General features: G+C 26.7%; 2 protein-coding genes and 1 long non-coding RNA gene across 10 annotated transcripts in view; 1 reads left to right on the top strand and 2 right to left on the bottom strand.

Annotated features, from left to right (window-relative positions):
* The first annotated feature begins 2,207 nt into the window (after positions 1–2,207).
* LOC126903653 (frequenin-1) overlaps positions 2,208–23,045 on the top strand; it is a 73,617-nt gene continuing 52,779 nt past the window's right edge. The window contains exons 1-4 of one of the 3 annotated variants that reach the window (XM_050682005.1): positions 2,208–2,419; positions 7,288–7,439; positions 9,509–9,643; positions 17,737–17,761. In XM_050682005.1, coding sequence (XP_050537962.1) covers positions 9,580–9,643; positions 17,737–17,761 — 89 coding nt within the window. In that variant the 5' untranslated portion in view covers positions 2,208–2,419; positions 7,288–7,439; positions 9,509–9,579. Of the gene's footprint in view, positions 2,420–2,918; positions 2,938–7,287; positions 7,440–9,508; positions 9,644–17,736; positions 17,762–23,045 lie in introns of those variants that run through there. The other 2 variants (XM_050682004.1, XM_050682006.1) reach the window with 2 other exon arrangements.
* Positions 10,931–23,045, bottom strand: part of LOC126903646 (polyglutamylase complex subunit TTLL1-like) — a 43,600-nt gene continuing 31,485 nt past the window's right edge. Inside the window, exons 1-2 of one of the 6 annotated variants that reach the window (XM_050681991.1) lie at positions 14,457–15,346; positions 10,931–11,347 (exon numbers count right to left, since the gene is read on the bottom strand). In XM_050681991.1, the coding sequence (XP_050537948.1) occupies positions 11,009–11,347; positions 14,457–15,290 (1,173 nt within the window). In that variant the 5' untranslated portion in view covers positions 15,291–15,346 and the 3' untranslated portion in view covers positions 10,931–11,008. Of the gene's footprint in view, positions 11,348–14,456; positions 15,347–15,678; positions 16,306–18,904; positions 19,815–23,045 lie in introns of those variants that run through there. The other 5 variants (XR_007703548.1, XM_050681992.1, XR_007703547.1 and 2 more) reach the window with 5 other exon arrangements.
* LOC126903661 (uncharacterized) lies at positions 21,564–22,421 on the bottom strand. The gene is made up of 3 exons (XR_007703559.1): positions 22,247–22,421; positions 22,126–22,185; positions 21,564–22,061 (listed from the first exon to the last, which is right to left on the bottom strand). It is a non-coding gene; the product is annotated as an uncharacterized LOC126903661 (long non-coding RNA).

Raw genomic sequence — 23,045 nt, 5'->3', positions numbered from 1 at the left:
TATTTAACCCCATAAGATACTGAACAATATTGTAAAAATACACTCACAAAATAGATTTTTTAACTTATATTTTATATGGCTTTGTATAAAGGCTAAAGTTAATTAACATCTTGAACATTAAAAAAATATATAAAATATTCGGGCAATTCAATATAGGTCAAATTAAGATGATAATTTATTTCCAAGGGTGTTGCTTTGCATTTATAAATAAGTGCTAAGCAACACACATACAAACATGAATATTATTTATAAAAGGTTATTAGTAAAAACAATAATTTATAAGATATTTTATGGTTAAAGAGTAATTTATTTTTCTATTATAATTGTAGTAATTTTTGTACAAAAATGGACAAATGTCTCTTAACAAATTTATTTAAACATACGCAGAGATCAAATTTTGAAAAATATATTCTATTTAAATAGATTGATACGAATATTATCGTAAAAAAAAAATACTCATGAATGTGAAATTTTTTATTTAATTTATGATTACTTTCAGTGTGGTTTTTTTTTATTAATAAAAAATACTTTTTTTCAATTTAATATTTTACTTATATATGAGTAAAATATTAAATTAAACATAACATTTCATTATTCTATTCATACTTCAACTGATTTTTAGTGAATTTTTGAGTAGTTATATATTTAAAAAAAATCCAGCACAGGGGGGTCGCGGCACAGTGGTGACGTGGCATAGTTTTTAGTAAAAATTTTTTTAAAAATTTCGAAAATTAGCGATTTTTTAATTTGTAATTTTTTTGCATATTTCCCCCATTTACGGGGAACGAGGGAAATTTTTCAATTTTGAAGGGTAATGTCTTCGACTAGATACGATTTGTGATCTTTTGACGTATCGTTGAAAGAAATCCGTTCGGTGAGAGCTGAGAAAAAGTGGTAACAGACATAAAAAAAACAAATCATAGTAAAACTAATACCTTCTCAGCTTCGCATCGAAGCTAAAAATGATAATATGTACAAGGTAATTGATTAAGTATTTCCCTCGCATATATTATATACAAAGTGATTTATTAAGGATACTACCCCCTATTTTTTCGATAAATAATGTTTTTTTAATAAAAATGTATATAATAAAATTTAATTAATTTTTATCAACTAATGTAAAGTTTATTGTAAGAAAAATTATTTCTAAGGTTAAATTTTAGGGTTAACTTTCGAAAGTTAAATACGAACCTATTATTATTGTTTTACTATTATATGGAAAATTGTCTAAATAAAATGTTGTATTATTACTTTTTGAGTTGTTCTAATTTTGTATATAAGTGAACAGGGTGTGAAATGTACAAGAATTCTTATCTGTGCGTTATGGTAAAAATAGAGTGTCACTAACTAATACTCTCTCCTCTCCTTTTATATATCTTTAAATGCTAATATCTCAAAAATTAATAATACAAAACTAGTTATCGACCACTCAAAATTTATTTAAACTATTCTTCATTAAGTTGTATAAAAAAATAATAAATTCCTATTTAACTTTCGAAAATTAACCTTAAAATCTACCCTCGTATATAATTTTTTTTACAAACTTGTTATTTACAATAGTTTATAAAAGTTAATTAAATTTTAATCTATATATTTTTATTAACAATCATTATTTAACAAAAAAATATAGTGTAATGTACTTAATATATGTACTGAATAAATCGCAATGTATATAGTTTTTATCTTTTTTATTCCTAAGTCGGAGAAAGAGCGCGGTTGACAAACGTCTAGTAACAGAAAAATTTAAAAAGTTGGTACCCTAATAAGACACAAGAGATGGTTATGAAAAATACTTCATAAATGATAAATTGAGAAAAACATATAACAAAGAGAAATTAATATTGAAATTCTCAATATTATAATTATATTAAAATAATTAATGATACATATTATAATATTTTTTATTATGAAAGAATCATATTGTTTATAACTAAACAAAAACAAATAAAATTAAAATCTAACAGCTACAATTTCCCATTAATGGGAAAATGAGATGTTTTTAATTAAATTGTTCTTAGTAGATGGTATTCTTTACTAAATATGATATCATTTTAGGTTATAAAAATCTGATTAAAATTAAAAAGAGGTACATCTATGAATAATTAAAATTTGAAAAGTTATCACATGCGCCTAGCTCCTGAAGAGTTTATCTTGCGCCGACGTCATCAAAACATGGGGCTCTGTAGTACTATTCAGTTTTGGCGGGTGGCAGTCGATTCTGGCATCGTTAAAATAACCCTCGTCTCGTATCGTTTTGTTACATATACCACGCTTAGTTTACTTGCTATCCACGTGAATTGATACCATTTTTTTAAAAATTGATTAAACACTACTTTTTACAACGTCATATTTTTAATTCCGTTAAAAAAAAAATAACATTTGTGCGTCTGTGAAAATATTTTCTCATTCTTTCATAAAGGTAATAACAAATAATTAATTTTTGCATATATAAATCATTTTACTTGTATAGATTATCAAATTGTCTGATGTTGAACTGTTATTAATATCAACGATTTAATATTAGATTGTTTAATAATTATTTATTTATAATGTCTATTAGATTAATTCAATTAATTGTAGAATACAAGGGTTCATAAAATATTTGGTTTCGCTGTATGCTCAACAGATCCACAGTTGAAGGGGATTTATTGAGCTCTCGCCAAACAAACTGCGTTTTTTTCAGAATCCTAGCCAAAGTCGCAGAGAATAAAAATAAGAAAGCAAAAAAGGGCTTAGCCCTATCAGTTGACGAACTAGTAACCAAAAAAATGAAAAAAGATATATGTTGTCATATACGGGATCACAGTGATCCGTAAACTCATTTAAAGTTCATCTAATTTAACAAAAAAAAACCTATCATGACAAATTGCTTTAAAAACACATACTCTAAGAATATTTCATTTTCAACATCGGATCAGATTTATTTTACTAAAAAAGGTTAAACAATTTTTTTTGTATTAATTATTTTACACAAAACATTTATCGAAATATTGAATATAAATTTAATACTAACTTACTCCTAAGTATTTTAATATGTATTACACAAAGTAAATATACTATTTTTAAAATCAAAACGATCGTTTCCAACATTTTTTACTAATATTTCATAACTTTTCGCTAAAATATAATATCACTCTTGTTTATTTAAAACAATATTACTTTTCTCTAAAGCTCTAAAATTCTTTCTGATATCTTAACGACTCACATGATAAGACATAGTAGCTGATAGATGTATTATTTGAAAATATACTATACCTAATATTACTATTCGTGAGGGGAAATAGATTAAGAAAATTTTGGGGAAATGATATATTTTAATACTTTACCTTACTTTAAAATATGTTTCTACATAAGAATATATAGGGTAATCTGTACGTAAAGAAATAGGTCAGTTGTTACAAACAATGAGAACAATAGAAATCCATTTTCTTACCTACTGAAAATTCCGTATACAGGATGATCGAAATCTGGTAAGACACTTTTAAAATTTTTGTAAAGAGAAAAATTATTAAGTTTATAAAACTCTACAATAATATGAAGTTAAATAGATTTTTTTTTTATCCCTTCAGGGATAAAAATGTTTATTTATAATTTTTTTAAATAGGAACCACTAATTTTGATTTCATAATATGATAGAAAAAAAAAATTACAAACAATTTTGTTCTAATAATTTTTTTTATCCGAACAACCGTTTACGTTTTATAATTGTTTAAAGATTTTGACTTCCAGAAAAAATATTGTCATTTATTACGTTTCATAATATCGGTGGCAGTACAACCGGTATTTTTTTAGATTCTTTAGTCTTACGAAACCATAGACTTAGCTATTAATAATACACCGAAAACCCGGTTTGAATCTATTATTGCTATCACTCCTTTGGTGCGTAGTAAATTTTTATAGCTAATTTACCTGTCATAACTTGATCAATAAAATTTGGTTTATGCAACAGCAAATACAAATAATGACTTCTGTATTTAATACAGTAAAATGACAATAGAAATTTGGCCTAAAATCACTAAACATTAATAAGCTGTAACGGACGAACGGTTAATCGGATAAAAAAAATTATAAGAACAAAATTGTTTGTAATTTTTTTTTCTATCACATTATAAAGTTAAAAATAAGGGATCCCATTTAATAAAATTATGAATAAGGGTTTTTATCCTTGAAATGACGAAAAAAATAATGGTTTAACTATACAGGGTGATTTTTTTATCATAACCCACTCAATTACTTACAGAATAATAATAATTAAAAAATTTTTTTTTATTATTATCTTTAGTTACACATTATTCTTGAATTATTAACTATGTAATACTTTTTAAGTTCATCCCTTATGCCTGGTAAGGGTGTCAACTTTGTTTTTTTAAATGGTAACACATATTTTTAATTTAATAAAATGTTTGAGTTTTTAATTCAATAGTAAATGGCATTTGAATTTTTAATGAAACTTAATTTGTTTATTAGATATAAACATTTAAAGTTTCAAATTTTTGAGTTAATATATAGGTATAATACACAAGGGATTACAAATACAGGTAGCTAATTGGTTTTTTATAACATCGATATTAGCAGGTACACAGCATTGTTATTATCAATTGTAGTAAGGCACATTGTTATGAGTTTATAAATACACTAACTGACAATACAGAAAGTATATCTATTGATAATCATAATTGATAATAAACAATCCGTGACTGAGACAGCAATGTCATAAAAAACCAATTAGCTACCTGTATTTACAATCCCATGTGTATTATACATGTATATTAACTCAAAAATTTGAAACTTTAAATGTTTATATCTAATAAGCTAATAAAGTTATATTAAAAATTCAAATGACATTTGTTATTGAATTGAAAACTCAAACATTTTATTAAATTCAAAATATGTGTTACCATTTAAAAAAACAAAGTTGACACCCTTGCCAGGCATAAGGGATGATCTTAAAAAGTATTACACAGTTAATAATTCAAGAATAATGTGTAACTAAAGATAATAAAAAAAAAAAAATGTTTAAATTATTATTATTCTGCAAGTAATTGAGTGGGTTATGATAAAAAAATCACCCTGTATATTATTATAGAGTTTTTTGAACTTGATATTTTTTCTCTATAATAAAATTTAAAATTCTCAATATTTTCTGAGAAAATGAGTGTCTTACCAGATTTTAATCACCCTGTATATATATTTTTTGAGGAAGGTTAATAAAATAATTGGGAGAAAAGCCTCCTCCCATGGAGTGTTATCGGGGAACAATTCTGCATCAAAAAAAATAATTTTCCTTTTCATAAATGTAAAAAAAAAAAGTGGAAAATTTAAATACTTTATCGTTTATTTGATAATAAAACCTGCCCCGATTTTAATAATTATACATTCTAATTATAATTATTCTAATCAACAATTTACCATAAAAGTTTTTTTGTTACTTTAGATAAACTATTTAGTAGTTTTTTGTATTATCTATACAATTTAGTACCTCTATAAAGAAATGAATTAATAAAAAACCAAACCATTTTCAAATATACTTGAATTAACACTTGAATAAATAAAAACAAAATATAACTATATTAGGTAATTATCAAAAATGTTATTTATATTTTTAGTATTAGGATAAAATAAGTGAATTATTGATAAGAAAGTACTCTCAAACTATCATATGCATTCAACATATTAAAATTAAATTAAAAAAAAAAAAGGAAAGCTTAGGTAACAGCGTACTTGGTCAAACTAAATGTCATTAATCTATAAAAATAATGTATTTTATCCTTAAATAATCCTAATATAATTTAATGAAAATATTTAACGATTATGAAAATTGACCATACAATAAGTCAAGGAGAGCAACTGTCTTATTTTGCCCCCTTACAGACGCTAACTATAGAATATAATCAATATTATATATGCCTGTAAAGAACATTTTATAGTAAAGACCATTAGTAATATATTTTATTTTGGAATTTTTGTATTTAATTATTATTTATGCATTATTGATGCTAATCGTAAATATGATATATTAAAAATGAGCCTTTTGGCTATTATACTGGTTTGCTTTTGATGATTTTACATTAAATTATGACTCGTAGGTCTGTTTACAATGATAGCAATGTCTTAGAAATAGCGGCAAAGTTAAATATAACCGTTATGTATAGTGATATATGAAAGAATATTCTCGAGAAAGTTTTTTTAGTAACAAGAATATTTTACTATAAATTATTAAAAAATTTTAAAAAAAATAAATATTTTTAAATAATTTCTTTCGGAGTATTTAATGAAACTTAAAAATTATTTAAAGTACTAAATATTAATTGAAAATTAATTATGGAAATCTTTTATTTGGTCGATAATTGCAAGAAAAGAGAAATATTAGAATTCTCAATACATTTGAGTCAAAAAAAGATAATATGGCTTTTCAATATATTTAATTTTATGACTTCTTGCTATTTTTTGCATTTTAAAGGTTTCTTAATGTTTTATTTGTTGTCTAAAGACTATTAATAATAACCCTTCANTAATTTAAAATAATATGATATAATGATGTGATAATAAACAAAATATGTATGTCTCAGGAAAATTAAAATTTCAGATTATAAGGCGGAATTTNTGTTGTCTAAAGACTATTAATAATAACCCTTCAAAAAAATACTTAAGTGTAAATACAATCGATGAATTATCAATCCAAAAAAAAAAATTCCGTATAATTACCGTAAATTAGGCTCAATCTGGTCGTCAAATATGAATTTGGTTACTTCTAAATATAATCTAAACATTAGACGTTATAAACTCAAAAATAAAAAATTGGATAATTGGATAACATTTATTCGAAGTAGATTATGTCTTTAACTTCATTTGATCGAATTATCTAAAGCAAAATATATAAATTTGCAAGTGACCAATATTTTACTTGTTGATTAATTCAGGATCATTTTAAAATAATGTAAAATATAATAAAAACAATTTAAAAAAAATGTTCTTGTCTTTTGAGCGTATTCTCAAATTTATAACTGTAATTTTACTATAATATGATATAATGATGTGATAATAAACAAAATATGTATGTCTCAGGAAAATTAAAATTTCAGATTATAAGGCGGAATTTTAGTGTAAATCTTTTTTGCATTCTTAATAATCTCTAAAAAACCATAGACGTTTATTTAATGGCGTAGTTTTAAAGCAAGCACAGACATAGAGTAGTCCACTTTTTGAGGTTAGGCTAAAATTAATTTTCTTCCCTCCAAAAAATAATTTTTATAAAACAATGTATATAATTTTACCAAATTTTTGGAGGTCTAAATTGTAAACTGAAAGGACTGAATCCCTTTAGTCTCCCAACTTGACGCAAACGAAACCAAGTCTTGTTTTCATAGAATGGAAATGCGTTCGCAGCAAAGTGCACAGAAAAATTGCAAGGAACATTTTTATTAAAACAAAAAAACTAGGTAGGTACGAGCTCATTGTTTTAATCGATAGTAATTACAGACTTTATTTTTAAATCTAACAGGCGTTACGATTACCCAGATAATATACTAAAAGACTCGTACAATCCTACACGATAAAAGTATTATATATTTTTCAATATCATTAACTCAATAAAGTTGTTCAATAAGTTATAGTCGTTTCTCGTTCACAATAAAATAACTTGTGAAATTCGTATAGTGTGTGTTTGTATGTAAATCACATATAGTAAACGTCAACACTACTGTAGAATTTGGATTTGTATTAAAAAGTTCTGTAAATTAAATTTTTCAACTTTAAAAAACATTTCGGGAGGTTTTGAAATCCGAAAGACGACTTTAGATATCTTAGACACTTAAAGGTTGTTCGAGTTCAAAGTTCCAAACTAATTCAAATATCAAAAAACAATATTTTTTTTATATGTCACTAGATATGAATTTAAAATTGTCAAACAAAAAATTAAATAAGAAAATTATCTATAAAAAAATTTTCTTATTATTTTTATAAAAGATCAATAGTTTTTGCGATACAAGGTAGACAATATGAATATGTTAAAAATATAATAAATTTTTTAATGTTAATAAGTATAAATTGTGTGTATGAGAAAAATATCTATAATTCAGTGTTATTTTAAATTTTATACTAACGACCCCCTTTGAAAAAACGAATATTGATGTACCCTTTTTGAAATCACAAGTGTATTGGGATAACTAGAATACGTTCGTTTTCAAAGCACCTTTGAGGTAAAGTTAAGTTAATATATTACTGACTTGTACTTGAATTACATCCAATTGCTTCAAAATAATTCACTAAGAGTATCTCGGCACTTTGAACCTGTATGTACTTCTATATACTTAAGTCACAGTAAACGTTTAATCATCCAAACAAGTATTAATGTATAATATAAACTATTTATTAGCTGTTATAGAGCAAAACTAAGAAGCAGTTCAAAAAACTCAAACAAATCCAACAATGTATTATAGGGCGTCACATATTTTCTGTAAAATCCCTTTAATTCTACTGAATAACTGTCGATATTTTCATTTTTGAAAAATGTTTAGGATTCTAATGGTACCATAAAAAATATATTCAAAAAAAATTATTTGAATAATAAAGAAAATAAAGAGAAATAAAATTTAATTATACTACACATAGAATGGTTTGTTTCTATGACTCACGCAATACCTTTAAAAATATTGAACATATGATCTTTTTATCTACAAAAGTAAATATTATCCTATGTTTTATAAATTTAAAAAAAAATGGTTCTATCTCCTCTTTCCAATTTAAAGGAGAAAAAATTTTAATTTTTTAAATGAAATCATATACGTTAAATGAACAAAAAAATGATTTGTCAACAACAACTTTGATAATAAGTGTTAAAATGTTATTATCGAACTGATATTTTTTTAGTTCAGGTAAAATGGTGTGGGAAGTTCACTAAAAAATTTTACTCCTTCATGTTTACATTCAATGTGTAAAAAAGGAACGTATTCCTTTTGCTATTTATTGAATTTTTTTTTTTTTTTTTTTATCAATAGTTTATTTGTAGTATAATTATCTATTAATATAAACGAATTAATTGAAGAAATCCAATTTCTATTTTGTAGCTCTGTTAAATATAGAGTTATTAAATACCGCGTGACGTAGTTGTTATCATTAGATTATAAACATTTTTAAATTAATTATCTAATTTATTTTTTATACGTGACAAATAAATGATACCATCATGTAGAATATTTAATAATTAAAATATATTCAATAATTTTGTTTAATTTGTAGAATCGCACTTACTCCTTTATTGTGGCAAGTGTGACCCTCATTTATTTTTGCTCTAATAATCACTGAAAATTTGATATTAATTTATTTGAACTTTTTAGTATAAATGCAGATATTCTGATAATTTTTGTATTATATATGATAATTATTTAACAAAGGAATTATACAAATCATTTTATGACCATATGTTTTATACTTTTAAAGATATTGCACTAATTATAGTTAATCAATCACTTTGTGCAACAATTATTACTATTTATATTTTAATTTTTAGGATTTAATAGATATTTCAACAGATTGCTGATGTCAAAAGGTTTACCATAATTTAAGCACTTATTAGTGAGTATGGGCAAGAGAAATTCAAAACTAAAGCAAGACACAATTGAAAAATTAATAGAAGACACATACTGTGAGTAAAATTATTTAATCATGAATCGTAAAAAATTAGTATAAGATTATTTCAAATTTTCTTTTTAAGTAAGATTTTTAAAAAAATAATAATAATAATGATCCTAAAATCAATTTTTCGCACTCAAATGTTATTCAATTGTTTTATGATTGTGTGTTATTATCAACATCATTTCTTTAGTAAATATTGGATATTTTGGAAAATATTAGTAAAATAATAAATTATTTTTATAATAGGCATTTATATTGATAATGTGATCAAACTAATCTAACGCAGTGAAAAGTTTGCTTTGTGTTTATATTTATGATACATTCCAATCGGAGTCAAAGAGTAAAATAAAAAAATTATTAACTGTTTAAGAATAGATTAAGCTCTAATATCTTAGAACACTATAAAAAAATTTACCTTTAACGTTAAGTCTTTTTAAAATGGAAACCTTTCAAATTTATAATACTGATTCATTGAATAAAGTTATCAGATTTATAAGTTCTTTTAAGATTTAATAACAATTCGTTTTTTTTTTTCAAACAGAATATAAAAAAACCCAGCACAGGGGGGTCGCGGCACAGTGGTGACGTGGTATAGATGGATTAAGTATAATGATATCTGACAGTGANTTCAAACAGAATATAAAAAAACCCAGCACAGGGGGGTCGCGGCACAGTGGTGATAAATAATTTATTTGCATTTTAACTAAACTAACTCTTAAAGGATTTGATCTATAATAATACCTCACCGTGAGAAATCATCATAAAAATAGTCATTTTACCGATTTAGTTATAAAAAAATCTAATCACAACATTAGTTGTATTATGTAGTTAAACTTTGTTTCATTGACGATGAAATTTATTTAACGTTTGCTGTTGTCCTAACAGATTTTAGTATCAATGTTGAACATGAAAAGATTTTTGTGTAATACATTTTGACAATAGAAAGTTGAATCAATTTATTATTTTTTCCGGTAGTCTCCATCAAATGTATTACTGCTTGAAATAAAATGACAGAACAAACTTTTCTTTTAAATCATTTTATTAGTCGTTCATAGCTATGGTAATATAAATCGATATCTAGAGTATCAATTTTATATATAATTCCACAGAAAAGTTTATAAGAATGGCGGGCTAGGAGTTTTTCACAGCCTCAACCTCTATTACACCCGTAGAAATAGTTCTCGTTTAGTTTATTATTTGTCATTTGTTTTCCTCTATTTAATTTAGTTGGTTTTTCTAAGAAAAAAAAATCCATCCCGAAATGATAAAAAATTCAACACATTTAATCAGTACGTACACTATTTAATTTTTTGGTTCAAAATAACACTAAATTTTATTTTATTTGATTTAACTTTTGAATTTTTACCATATTCTGTTATATCAAATCTTCTTCATTTATTAAAAGTTCAAAGTCCCCATAGACTGTTTTCGATGGATTTTTATTCCATTTTATGTCCGGTATACCAGATGGTGGCAATACAATAGACAATATATCGTTCACCAGTTTTTGTTTGATTATTCGATCGTTCATTGAGGTTGCAGATAATGACGGCGAAGCATTAACCTCGACCAGCCACGGTTTTAGTTGATCATCAATGATTATGTCAAAGCCGTAACATTCGAAGCAATGTCGATCATTAACCATTACATTGCTTACTGATTTTAATGTGTGCACAATTAACCACACAATCTTGTCAAACATCATATCAGTCGCCTGTCAAAATGTTTAATTACAGTATTGTATTTTACAGGTCTCCAATAATATGGAAGACTTATAATACGATATATTATATTAAACAGCGACAAAAACATAACATTTTATAAATGAATACTCATTTATTCCCAATAATTAAAATTTCTATGTGTATGTTTTAGCTGATATTACATTAATTGTAATTAACGTAAGTAATATTTTAATTTTTGTGGAAATTTATCTTGAGTTACAAATAAAAATTTACACGTACAATTATACAATAAAAATCTATTGTTAATAAATTTAATATTTATTTTTATTATTATATTACTTATTTTATTTAAATAGGTTTTTCTTATTCTAGTATATAAACAAAAACTATTGTGTGTTATTTAATTGTCATTTATGTAAAAATTGTTTTACTTAAAGATTCCACATTCTAAATTAGGCCAATCAAATTTAATAATCAAATTATAAAGTAACCCAAAACTTTTATAATATTAAATTTAAATACATTTTCAGTAATCTATTTTGGATTTTATTTTATTGTCACAGTAGGTATCTCATAGAATATTATACCTATAGTTTGAACATTATTTGAATTCAGTGATTAATTTTTATTTTTATAAAATAAAAAGAGAAAAAAGCTCAATAAAAATGTAAATTCATTACTTCAAAACACTGAAAATGTATATTAAGGTAGATTTAATTACAACTCAATTTAATAAACTATAGATTTGAAAAATATTTAGAAATATAGAAATTATGATCAATATGTCAGTTACTGGACAGGGAGAGTCAAGTTGACAATCTTTAGATTTAATTCAATCTCATAGTAAGAATATTCACCATAATAACTTCATAGTAGGCAGAATTATAAACTTAGAATGTGTTAAATATTTAAAAGAGACCATAAGATCTCTAAAGTGTATTCCTGGATAGTTAATAGGTTAATTTTTTTGAAATAGTTCGACTAATTATGGGTATGCAAATTATTTTATAAATAGAAATTTCATATACAAATAAAAAACTATCCCATTTCAGTTTTATTCAAAGATAGTACTTGCTAATACTCGTCTAGTATGAATAACACTTAAAATCACAAGTACTTTTTATTCGTGATGGTTTTCTTTAGTTATTGCAATAAAAAAAGTATCATTTATACATTCACGCTCAAGTTTAAACCTTATGCCGTAAAATAAACAATATTATGTCGTTCTTGCAAAAAAAGTATACGTGCATTCAAAAAAGTCATATGTGTTTATTTAAATTCATTTTGATAAATTTGTCATTGTATATTTAAAAATAATTCGAAAAAAGTTCACAATTATTACAATAAATTTTTTAATTCAAGAATATCATCTTGAACTAAACATCAACTGGCCCCACTCTCCCCAACAATGATCATAACTAACCCTTATTACACTTATTAACTTTAAAAAAATTGAATTAATAAATCTGTACTCTATATTTTGTTATTTTTTATACAAACCATGTACACTTTTATGTAAATAGTTTATTAATAACATTTTTTAAAAATATTTTAGTAATATTTAACATTTATTGAAGTAGAATTTTACTATAATTCAATAAAAAAACTTTAAACAGACGATTATATAATTTTCTATCGCGTGAAATATGTTTAAATTTGTTTTATGTGTGACATAGTTAAATTTTGTTCTTTAAAATCACACTGGGATAAATTTTACATTTGATAAAATTAGAATGTCATATATTTACGAGGTCGATTTAATAATGTTACAACCGAAGTGGTGACATGAAAACAAGACGTGGGTAAAAGGCAGTCTATTTTTAATAGGAATATGGAAATCATTAATCAGTTAGTGTCAAATTATTCTAGAAAATATGCAAATTAATGAACTCTTGCGGTTAAAGTTGTATTAAAATTAGCAAAGTTGGAAAAATTTTAAATTAACATTAAATGTAAATTTAATTTAATCTAAGAATATTTGATTGCAAGTTTAAAAATAATACAAAATAGTTATATTATAATAGGTAAAATCATATTATCATTGATCAAAAAAACAAACTATCAAATGTCATAAATAAACTCAAAATGTCACGAAGAATATTTATGTATAAATTGAGAAAAATCAATTGTTTTAATACAATCTAAAAATCCATCTCATTGAAAATATTTTATCTTTTAAGAAACTTTAGCTGACAACTGGTAACATTTCACAGCATTGTCATTTTTAGCTCAAGGAACGTCGTAAAAAGCTTCAAAATGTTGATATTAAATTGTACACGTATAAAATATATTTTATTAACATAAATAAAATATTACAGGTTCTGTTTCATTATTAAAACGAAAAAAGTGTGCATGCGCAAATACTGTTGTCAAATGATAAAAATACGATTAACTTAAACATTTTCTTATATAAATAATTATAAATACATAAACAGTCCAAGTATTTGAAAAATCAATATCAAAATTATTGGGCTGTTATTTAAAAATAAATAAATTGTGCACTTTTTATTAAAATATTAATGATTGAATATTACTTAAAATAAAATACAAATGATTGATACAATGCAAGAGATAGTAGAATATTATTGAATGCGATATGAGGACGGCTGATGTGAGCGTAGATGATGTGGGAGATCGTGTCAAGTGGAAGATTAGGATAAGGGTGGACGACCATAAGTAGTTGGGATTAAGGCGAGGAAAAAGAAGAAGAAGAGGAGATAATGGAATGTATCATTTAAAGTTAATTTTTTTATAATTTGTATAAAAGTCAATAATTTATCTCATTATTGATTTGAACACATGATAAAGTTAAATTATAGTCAATTTTCTATTTTAATCGTGTTAAAAAAAACATTTCATAATGGGATATTGCTTTATTAAAGTTATAGATTATTTATCATTTTTAACACCAAAATCCAACCACTTTTTATTTTAACATAACTTATAGTCTATAAATTCATATAAATATACTAGTATTAATAAATATATTTATTGATGAGCTAACGGCTATTATTTTTTATAAATAAGCTAAGCATCCTTTAATATAAGAATGGAGAGTAGCCTTGTTATAACATAAATATTTTTTTTTCAAAATTTACTGTTGTTTCTTGAAAAATTAAAAAAAAAAAAATGTCTGACCTGTTTACCTTTTGTGCCCTCTAACAGGAGGCGAAAATTGTGTATTGTCATTTTACTGCCGGTTAAAGAGTTGTATTCTCGACCATTTTTTTGTACAGATACATTGGTTAGGTGCACAAATACATTGTCTATGTCATCTAAATTAGTTTTATACTGAACCGTACAGAACCGACAAAAGCCAGACTTGTACATGTAAGCTTTAAGTGGCTTAAACGATGTGACCAGCACGTACATTCGCAAGTCACATTTGCGACCTCCAATAAGGAGTGGTCGTTCAATATACCTCGATATGACGTAATGTTCTCTGGGAGTATTTGGATTATACGGTTCTTTACTCTCTTGAGCCCACTTTTTTAATTTGGTCAGTTTGTTAATCAAAAATATACCCACTCCTCGTGATCTTCCCACCGGCTTAACGATCCACATACTAGGTCCGGTACCAAGAAACTCTTGTTTGAAAATATTGTACTCTTCAGGCAATACGAAAGTGGCGGGTATGAAGTCTAAATACATGTAACGTTTGGTGTTTGGGTTTATGGCAGCAATGGGGTTACCAGAACGCTGTAAAATTCTTCTATAACGTTTAATGTTCCTTACGAGGAGGTCTTTCCGACTGAGTTCGTAGTGGTTTGGGAAATGGTTAACAATTTGATTTTCATTCAACCGAACATGACTGTTGCGGCGAAATAATGTTCGTACACTTTGTGAGCTGGCCCAATATAAATTCCATTTTTTTTCAACGGAAACTTGAATCCATTTGAGTTTTTTAAAGTTGATATTCAGCACTTTATAGTCTGCATCGACGTTTCTGTCCATACAGTAAGAAACCTTCATTAGATTTGAATAATTTATTTAAAAATTTTATAACATTTAATAAGAGATTTTTTTTTGTCATCATGACAACCATTAGTTTCTTTTTTTTTACAAAAAACAAGAATTTTGTTTGAATATAAAATTGTAAATCCAACGGAAAAGGTCAAAATGTAATGGTAATGCAATTTAATAAGAATAATGGCGTCCGCATATTTTAAAATAAGTTTTTGTTTTAATGGTATACTAAAAATGTTCATACATAAAATAAAAAAGATAAGATAAAAATACTACGATGTTATATTATATTGTTATGTTAAATTTCTTATTTGTAATAAATTTCTACAAAATAAAAAAACTTTTATTGACAAATAGTTATGTTTTACTTTTAGTTAATTTTAATGGAACTTAATACTAAACAGTTTATAGTAAAAAAAAACATTAGACTTTGAATAATTTGTTTAACTTGTAATGTCTTGATAGTTTATTTTATTTCATGTCTTCAAAAAAAAAAACGGTAACTTTTTCTTGTCAATTCGGTTGTTGTCACGACCACTCTCGTAATGCTACACGTATGAACATTTACACAAAAGTTTCTATTTACTATGCAAGTCCGAAAAAAGATTAATACGCTTGGCAAACTGATTAGCTTCACTCGAAGGAAGTTTACTGATTTATCGTTTTTAGACTTCACAGTTGTCAAGTATAACACTACCCTTTGAGTTAGCAATACATTGTGGTAGAACTTACAACACATATAAACTCTACAATGAGCGTTATGACAATTATATTAAAACAAAAGCCAAGATAATACGTCTCCCGAGACCATGTTTATCGATCCACACTGTCAATAGTCCCCCAAAACATAATTTAAATTATGAACTCATAATTTATGTGGTAAATGTATTAAACTTAACTAAACGCCTAATCAAGTTGAGCACTTATGTTGTGTAATATCATTTCAAGCAAAGTGTATGTCAAGAATTGACCGGACTAGAAATATTTTTAGCAGTTATCCTTGAAGTTTTCCACGATTAAACTGAAAAATATTTATTAAGCAAAAAATTATTTTAATGCTATATGATATTTTATAAAAATGGTCTGAAAAAAAAATTTGCTAAAGGTCATAAAATACATACGTTAAGTTGTTTTATTTGTTTGTTATGATGCTGCAAAATTATTTTTAGATTGCGTAAACGACATAATGAGTATATTTGATTTTGTTTTTTATAGAATGATATATTCATAGTTATTTGCAACACGTTTACAAAAGGTTAAGTAAAGGTTTTTTAAAACTTGTTTAACGATTTCACTATTTTTAAGAAGCAAATAAGATTTTTTATGTTTCTATAGTCTAAGTTTGCTATTTGATACATCCGTCCTGGATGTATATATTTCAAGTTTTTTTTTTTATATAAATGGTATCTTAAATTGTTTTATATTTTGCTTTTTTAAAACTTAGTATAAAATATAATAAGAACCAATGGCTTATCTGTTGTCTTGATTTTACACTTTTATTAATCGATATTTTGCGAAGACATAATTATGATTCGTAAATAAAAATATTGGTTGCATATAAGTTGTTTGATTATTTCTATTTAATTTTATTACAAAAAATCTGAATTTACGTTTTGAATTAATGAGTCATCTTAGTAATATTGTTGCCTCTTTCATTACGAATAAAATTTCGTTAAAATCAAACATTAATTAATTAATTATTATGTATTTGTTTGATTTTTGTTATGAAACTCTTTCAGAATAAAACCATTTTATATAAGTTACATCAAAGAAAAAAAATGTTCTGAAAGGTTTTTTCAAATATGGAAAACTAACGTTCTTTATAATATCACTTAAACGGTATTTATCTGAAGCTTATGTCATATAAATAAAAAAAAATTTATATTTTTTTATCCTCCTGATATTGAAATTTTATTGTTCATATAAATATGAATAATATTCAATAATTTTATGACATTAGCAGAAAAATCGACTAGACCAAATATTATTCCATTTATTAAGTAGGTACTAAGGGCGATTCTGATAATTTCAATAGAATAACGTTTTAATATCTCAATTATAAAATAGTATTATTTATTGAAAGTACATCTTAGGTAACTAAAGGTCACCCAAAAAAAAAAAAACGTTTAAATTATTTTTATTCTATAAGTAATTGAGTGGGTTATGATAAAAATATCTCCCTATATATAATACAGATTTTTATAAAGACATTTTATAAATAATCCAAGACACTAGCTAAAGAAATGATTAAAAACACTAATCAATAAAAAAGTTCAAACGATTATAATAATTATTTGTAATCCGGACGATTTCTATCGATAATATGAATTATTTCAATAAAATATAATAATTTTTTTATCCGTGTCTATAAAACGCCTTATATAAACTTGTTATGATGCACGCATTTTAATATTGTTTAATAATATGTGTTATTTTTTGTTTTGCTGCTCAGTTTCGGAAAGAGAAATAAGACAATGGTAAGTAAATATTTAATTTTGTTCAACTATTAAATTTTCTTTACAAAACCATTTTAAAAGAATGACGAAATTGTTCGATTGTAAAATAAAACACAAATAAGTTATAATCAAATTTCATTATGTTCGACCATTTTTAATATAAATTAAAATAAAATTATTAAAATATATTTCCTAAAAATATAAATAAATCTAATTTTAAAATTGATTTTATTCAGCTAAATAATTTTAATTTAACTAATTTATACATTTTCATTTTAATCATATAATAGCAAGTCATTAATTTTAATTGCTGAAAACATAATCATTGGTGTAGTCGTCCGCATTTCGCGGTCGATGATCTTAAGTGTGTATGGGGTAAATTACTCCTTCACAGAAGTTTTTTGGGGGCACGTGAGGAAGGAGTGGATTTCCTCCCCTAGGTTAGGGTCATCTAAGTCTATCGTATCATCCACCGTTGTTGCTGGCTGTCCCCCTGCCGCAGTTGTTGTTGTCGACGATGTTGACATGGTCCCCCACCACTTTGGCGTAAAACTTTTTGCCTGCGTTTGACAGGTGATACACTTTACAATAAATAACGTCCCCGGCGGTGTATTTTGTTGTGATGTGCCCGGTCGGATGCGTGTTGGTGATTTTTGAGGTTGTTCGCGCGCTAATCGCTGTCATTGATGGCGACTATATGTTGTACTGACCGGTCACCGGACCGTTTCCGTTCCCTTCCCAGAACGTATTCCTAGCGCATCAAAAATTGTTTTTGTTGTCCCTGAGCCTATTGGGTCCATCTGTTTGTTTTACCCTTAGACGTTCTAAATCTATACAGACTACTTTCCAGAGCTGTCTAGGTCAATAGCTAACCCAGCAGTAGTCAGTAGCTAATTAAAACAAGAAATTGGTCGTTATACTAACGCTCTAGTACTCCCCTCCCCTGTAAACGGTCGGTTCAGAACGCGTCTTTTGTTTCGGTGATGGCGTAATATTATCAAGAGTGGCGGTGCGTGGGAACGGTTGTGTTGTGAGTGCGCCTGTTAAATTGTCGTCGACAAGGGGTCCCACCGTCAGGGGCGTGACAATAAGTCCGGCGCCTTGTAGTGATTGTCGGGCATGTGTGATGTGATGAAATTTAGGTTACTTGGGTGTAATGCTCACCTGGTCAAATTACCGTCATTGTCTTTCGATTTGTGTAAGTTGTCTGTGTACCATTCAAAAGGGCCATATTTTTAAAATGACCTTTGTCTACCACTCATACGATCGCTAAATAATTTCAACAGCGACGTGACGTTTTTTACATCTGATAACTTTTTATTCGAATGCATTTCTTTCGGCTCATTACCGCGCTGAAATAATACAGTACTTTTTTGTGTTTTTGTGTTGTCTGGGGTGAGTCGCTTATCGCTTTTTGATGTGTTCAAACGCGTTATGCCGTCTGTGCGACACGACCGCTTTTACCTCTTTTTCATTGGTTCGGTTCATTTAAATAATGTAAGCGACATAAATGGTGTTGTCCCATTAGAGGCGCTTGTCATACCGGAAAACTGGACGAAACCAACGATTGTGTAAAACTGTTTAAAGAATCGCGCGAGTAACGTTCACAAATCAGACGGCGGTGTTCTCGATGGTGACGTACGTGAACGGACTTTGAGATGACTTCAACGTGCGTTTGCGGCGTCCGATTGTGCGGCCTTTGCTGGACTTTGTACGGCGGCCAACCTCACACTGGGAAACTACCACGTAGTAGACCGTCAAAGGCGGCGAGGGTCGCGGTGCGACTGTGTCAACGTCAAACGTACTAATTATACACAACGTTTGAATTGCGTTATGTAATATATATTTAAACGTTAAACAAAAACAATGTTGTGTTGAAAACTATGTCACAATATATTACCTCACTTTGAATTCTGGAGGTCTATTTTTGAGCTTGGACTAATCATTGACGAATGTTTTAGCACACTAAAAAAATACTTCTAGCCTCTATGGACGTAGTTCGTTAATTAAACTCGCTACAACATCTTTTGTTGGTCTAAATTTTTGTACAAATGCCCTTTCTACTATGTAAATATCATTATATTAATGTAAATAGAACATATATAGAGGTGTTCAATACGTAAGAAAACATATCAATTGTTATAAACAATGAGAACAAAAGCAACCCGTTTCCTTACTTACTAAACACCCTATATGTTAATTTACATGTTATAATTAGTTATGTGACATACCAATAAACAGATATTCCGTTGTTATTTGAGCTCGTTGTTGTATGGTCGCTGTCTTGACCTTTTTTTGGATAATTTATAATTTGAATATAATACACATTAACATGTTCGATTTATCCATTAATAAATTGATTTACAAACGTTATAAATACACCAAAAATTATACGTTTTCATACAAAATTAATTAGAATAGTAATTAGAGTATACTAAAATCATGATCGGTATGTTAGATACCCACAGAGTTCATCTGAAATTTTAGTACACTAATAAATATTTTTTAGCATACCAGCATTTAAAATACAGTTTTTTTAATTTCATACTGAGAGTTGCACAAAAACGACATGTTTTAGTATACTAAATAGATTAGTACACCAATATAAAATTAAAAAAAGACTAATTAATAATAAATACATGTTGGTTCATTTTCATATTGGTTGAATACAAACATTATTAAGATTAGCATAATACCAACTAGACTAATCATTTAAAGTGTTATTAGTCAAATAGCATTACAATTATTTTAGTTGGGATTGAATCGAAATTAAACTATTTAGACAATTGATAAAAATATAGCGTGCAAAGAGTAAATTTTATTTTTGATTTCCTGAAAAGTAAGTTACTGCCTTATTCGTTGCGCATATCAATTTAATGACTTTTTTAGGCTAAAAGTATTATTTTAAATTAAATTGTTCTAGATTTGTTAAATAATTGCTGCATACTAATGAAATATTATAAAAATGTTATAAACTATATAAATATCGTTAAAGCAATCTCAACATTTTTATTAAACACACTACTCAAAACTTATAACAAAACCGTTATTTTTATGTAATAATATAAGTACCTAAAATTATACTTTCACTAATAACTAAATCTTATAAACAAATTTAATTTAAATTTTACTTCAATATTGTAAATCTCATGATCTTTTTGAACACATAGTTTTATTTTGAAAGTAGAAACCAAAAGGATTTGTTTATCAATTAACATAATTATGATAAATTTTGTTGTACTTAATTATTCATAACATAAGCGCACGCACATTTCTTATAACGATTTTGATAAAACATCATAAATCATTTGTTGGCTTGATTATTTTTGAATTTAATGTAGTTTAATTATAAAAACATATTAAAAACATTAAAAAGCTTTTGATTGATTTTTTTCTTGTCATATGCGTCGCATAAATAACATTCGATTATTTGACACGTGATAATATAATAATACATATTAATTAAATCTAAGCTAATTTACTAGCAAAATAATACAAATTTAAGCAAAAATATGAAAATATATCAATTTGTTTAATAAAGCTTTTATTATAGAGAGTGTTTAGTAAGTAAGGAAACATATTACTTTTTATAAACAATGAGAACAAAAGAAACCAGTTTTCTTACTGAACACCCTATATAAGGGAACTTGTGTTTTTCTATCTTATAGTGCACGAGGTAAGATAACTACAAATTGTATTTTTGAGTTCCTAAAAAATGATCTCAACTTTATTATTTACATATATTATGGATAAGAAATGTTGGTTCGCATGCTTTGCATAATTTCATACAGATATAATAATTGTAAGATGAATGCACTGTGATGGTGTCACGTTTTCATAATCGTGAGAATTATTTTAATAAAATACAGACAGCACATCCGCTGCCTGAGACTGGTGAATTAACAAATAATATTTATTGCCAAATCGGCAATAGGTGTAATTATTATAAAAACCCAATAGACCTGACCATCGTGGTCAGTCGACTCCAGTGCCTTGTGTCATTCATCAGTCTCAGTACTCGGTTGTCGCTGTCCGGCTTACTGTTTAAAGTAAAGTCTTTGTTTATTCCTTTTCTAACCTATATACTCTTTTCCTCGACATTTCAGAGTACTTGTGTCTTGCACTTCGTCTGCACCTCGTACTCTGTTATCTTTCCTCACCTGGTACGCCTAGTATTTGTGTCTTGCACTTCGTCTGCACCTTATACTCGGCTACCCCGTTCTCTCTCTGAAGTACTTGTGTCTTGCACTTCGTCTGCACCTCGTACTTCATTATCCTCTCCTAATAACTAAAGTACTTGTGTCTTGCACTTCGTCTGCACCTCGTACTTTGTTATACTCCTTATCTGGTACGCCCAGTATTTGTGTCTTGCACTTCGTCTGCACCTTATACTCGGCTACCCCGTTCTCTCTTTGAAGTACTTGTGTCTTGCACTTCGTCTGCACCTCGTACTTCATCATCCTCTCCTAATAACTAAAGTACTTGTGTCTTGCACTTCGTCTGCACCTCATACCTAGGTGTTACTCTTATTCTCCCTTCCTATAACAACAGCCTTTCGACACCCACAGCTAACCCGGAGTGTCAGCCGAGCACGGTGACTGCTGTACGACAACACGCACGTGAATACCTAGACAGCAGGCACCACCTCCTCATATTCATCTTCGTACACACAGTTACACATTTACCTTTCACACATTTACTCTTTCCTGTGTTACGACAGCACTGAAAATCAAAATGACATATTATAAATAAAACAAAAATCTAAATTAAAATACAAATGTACTATCAATGAGACAGAAGTACCTAATAATATTTTACTCAATACTATTAGTAGGTCAAATTTTAAATATCATTGACAGATAGACTAAAAACCATACATTATATTAAATCATAAACACAGTGAAATATTTTTTTTTACAAACTTGTTTCATGATGCTACTTAATTTTAAGCATTGGAGTCATTTTTGTACGCTTTTTATTTTTTAATAACAGATGAATAGATAAATTAACAACTCTTATAACTTTTGATTCAATTAACATTTTGTTGTTTTGTAATGATTTATCTACTCATAGGCTATGTCAAAATCATACATTTTTTTTAATAATAAAAAATTTATTTTTATCGTTTTAAGTTTTTCCAACATTTCAAAATAGCTAGTTCTTACGTTTTTATTGCGAAAATGATTAATGGGTTGATAAAAATTTTAAAACGAGTAATTATTAAATTACTAACATTGAATGAGTGTCTAGTACGGGCAGTGTATACATTAGAAATATACACCAGTACGAGGTGTACCCACTAAAT

The sequence above is a fragment of the Daktulosphaira vitifoliae genome, unplaced genomic scaffold, assembly GCF_025091365.1.
Source record: "Daktulosphaira vitifoliae isolate Bord-2020 unplaced genomic scaffold, ASM2509136v1 Scaffold_4, whole genome shotgun sequence".
NCBI lineage: Eukaryota > Metazoa > Arthropoda > Insecta > Hemiptera > Phylloxeridae > Daktulosphaira > Daktulosphaira vitifoliae.
This window is presented reverse-complemented; position numbering and strand designations above follow the sequence as displayed.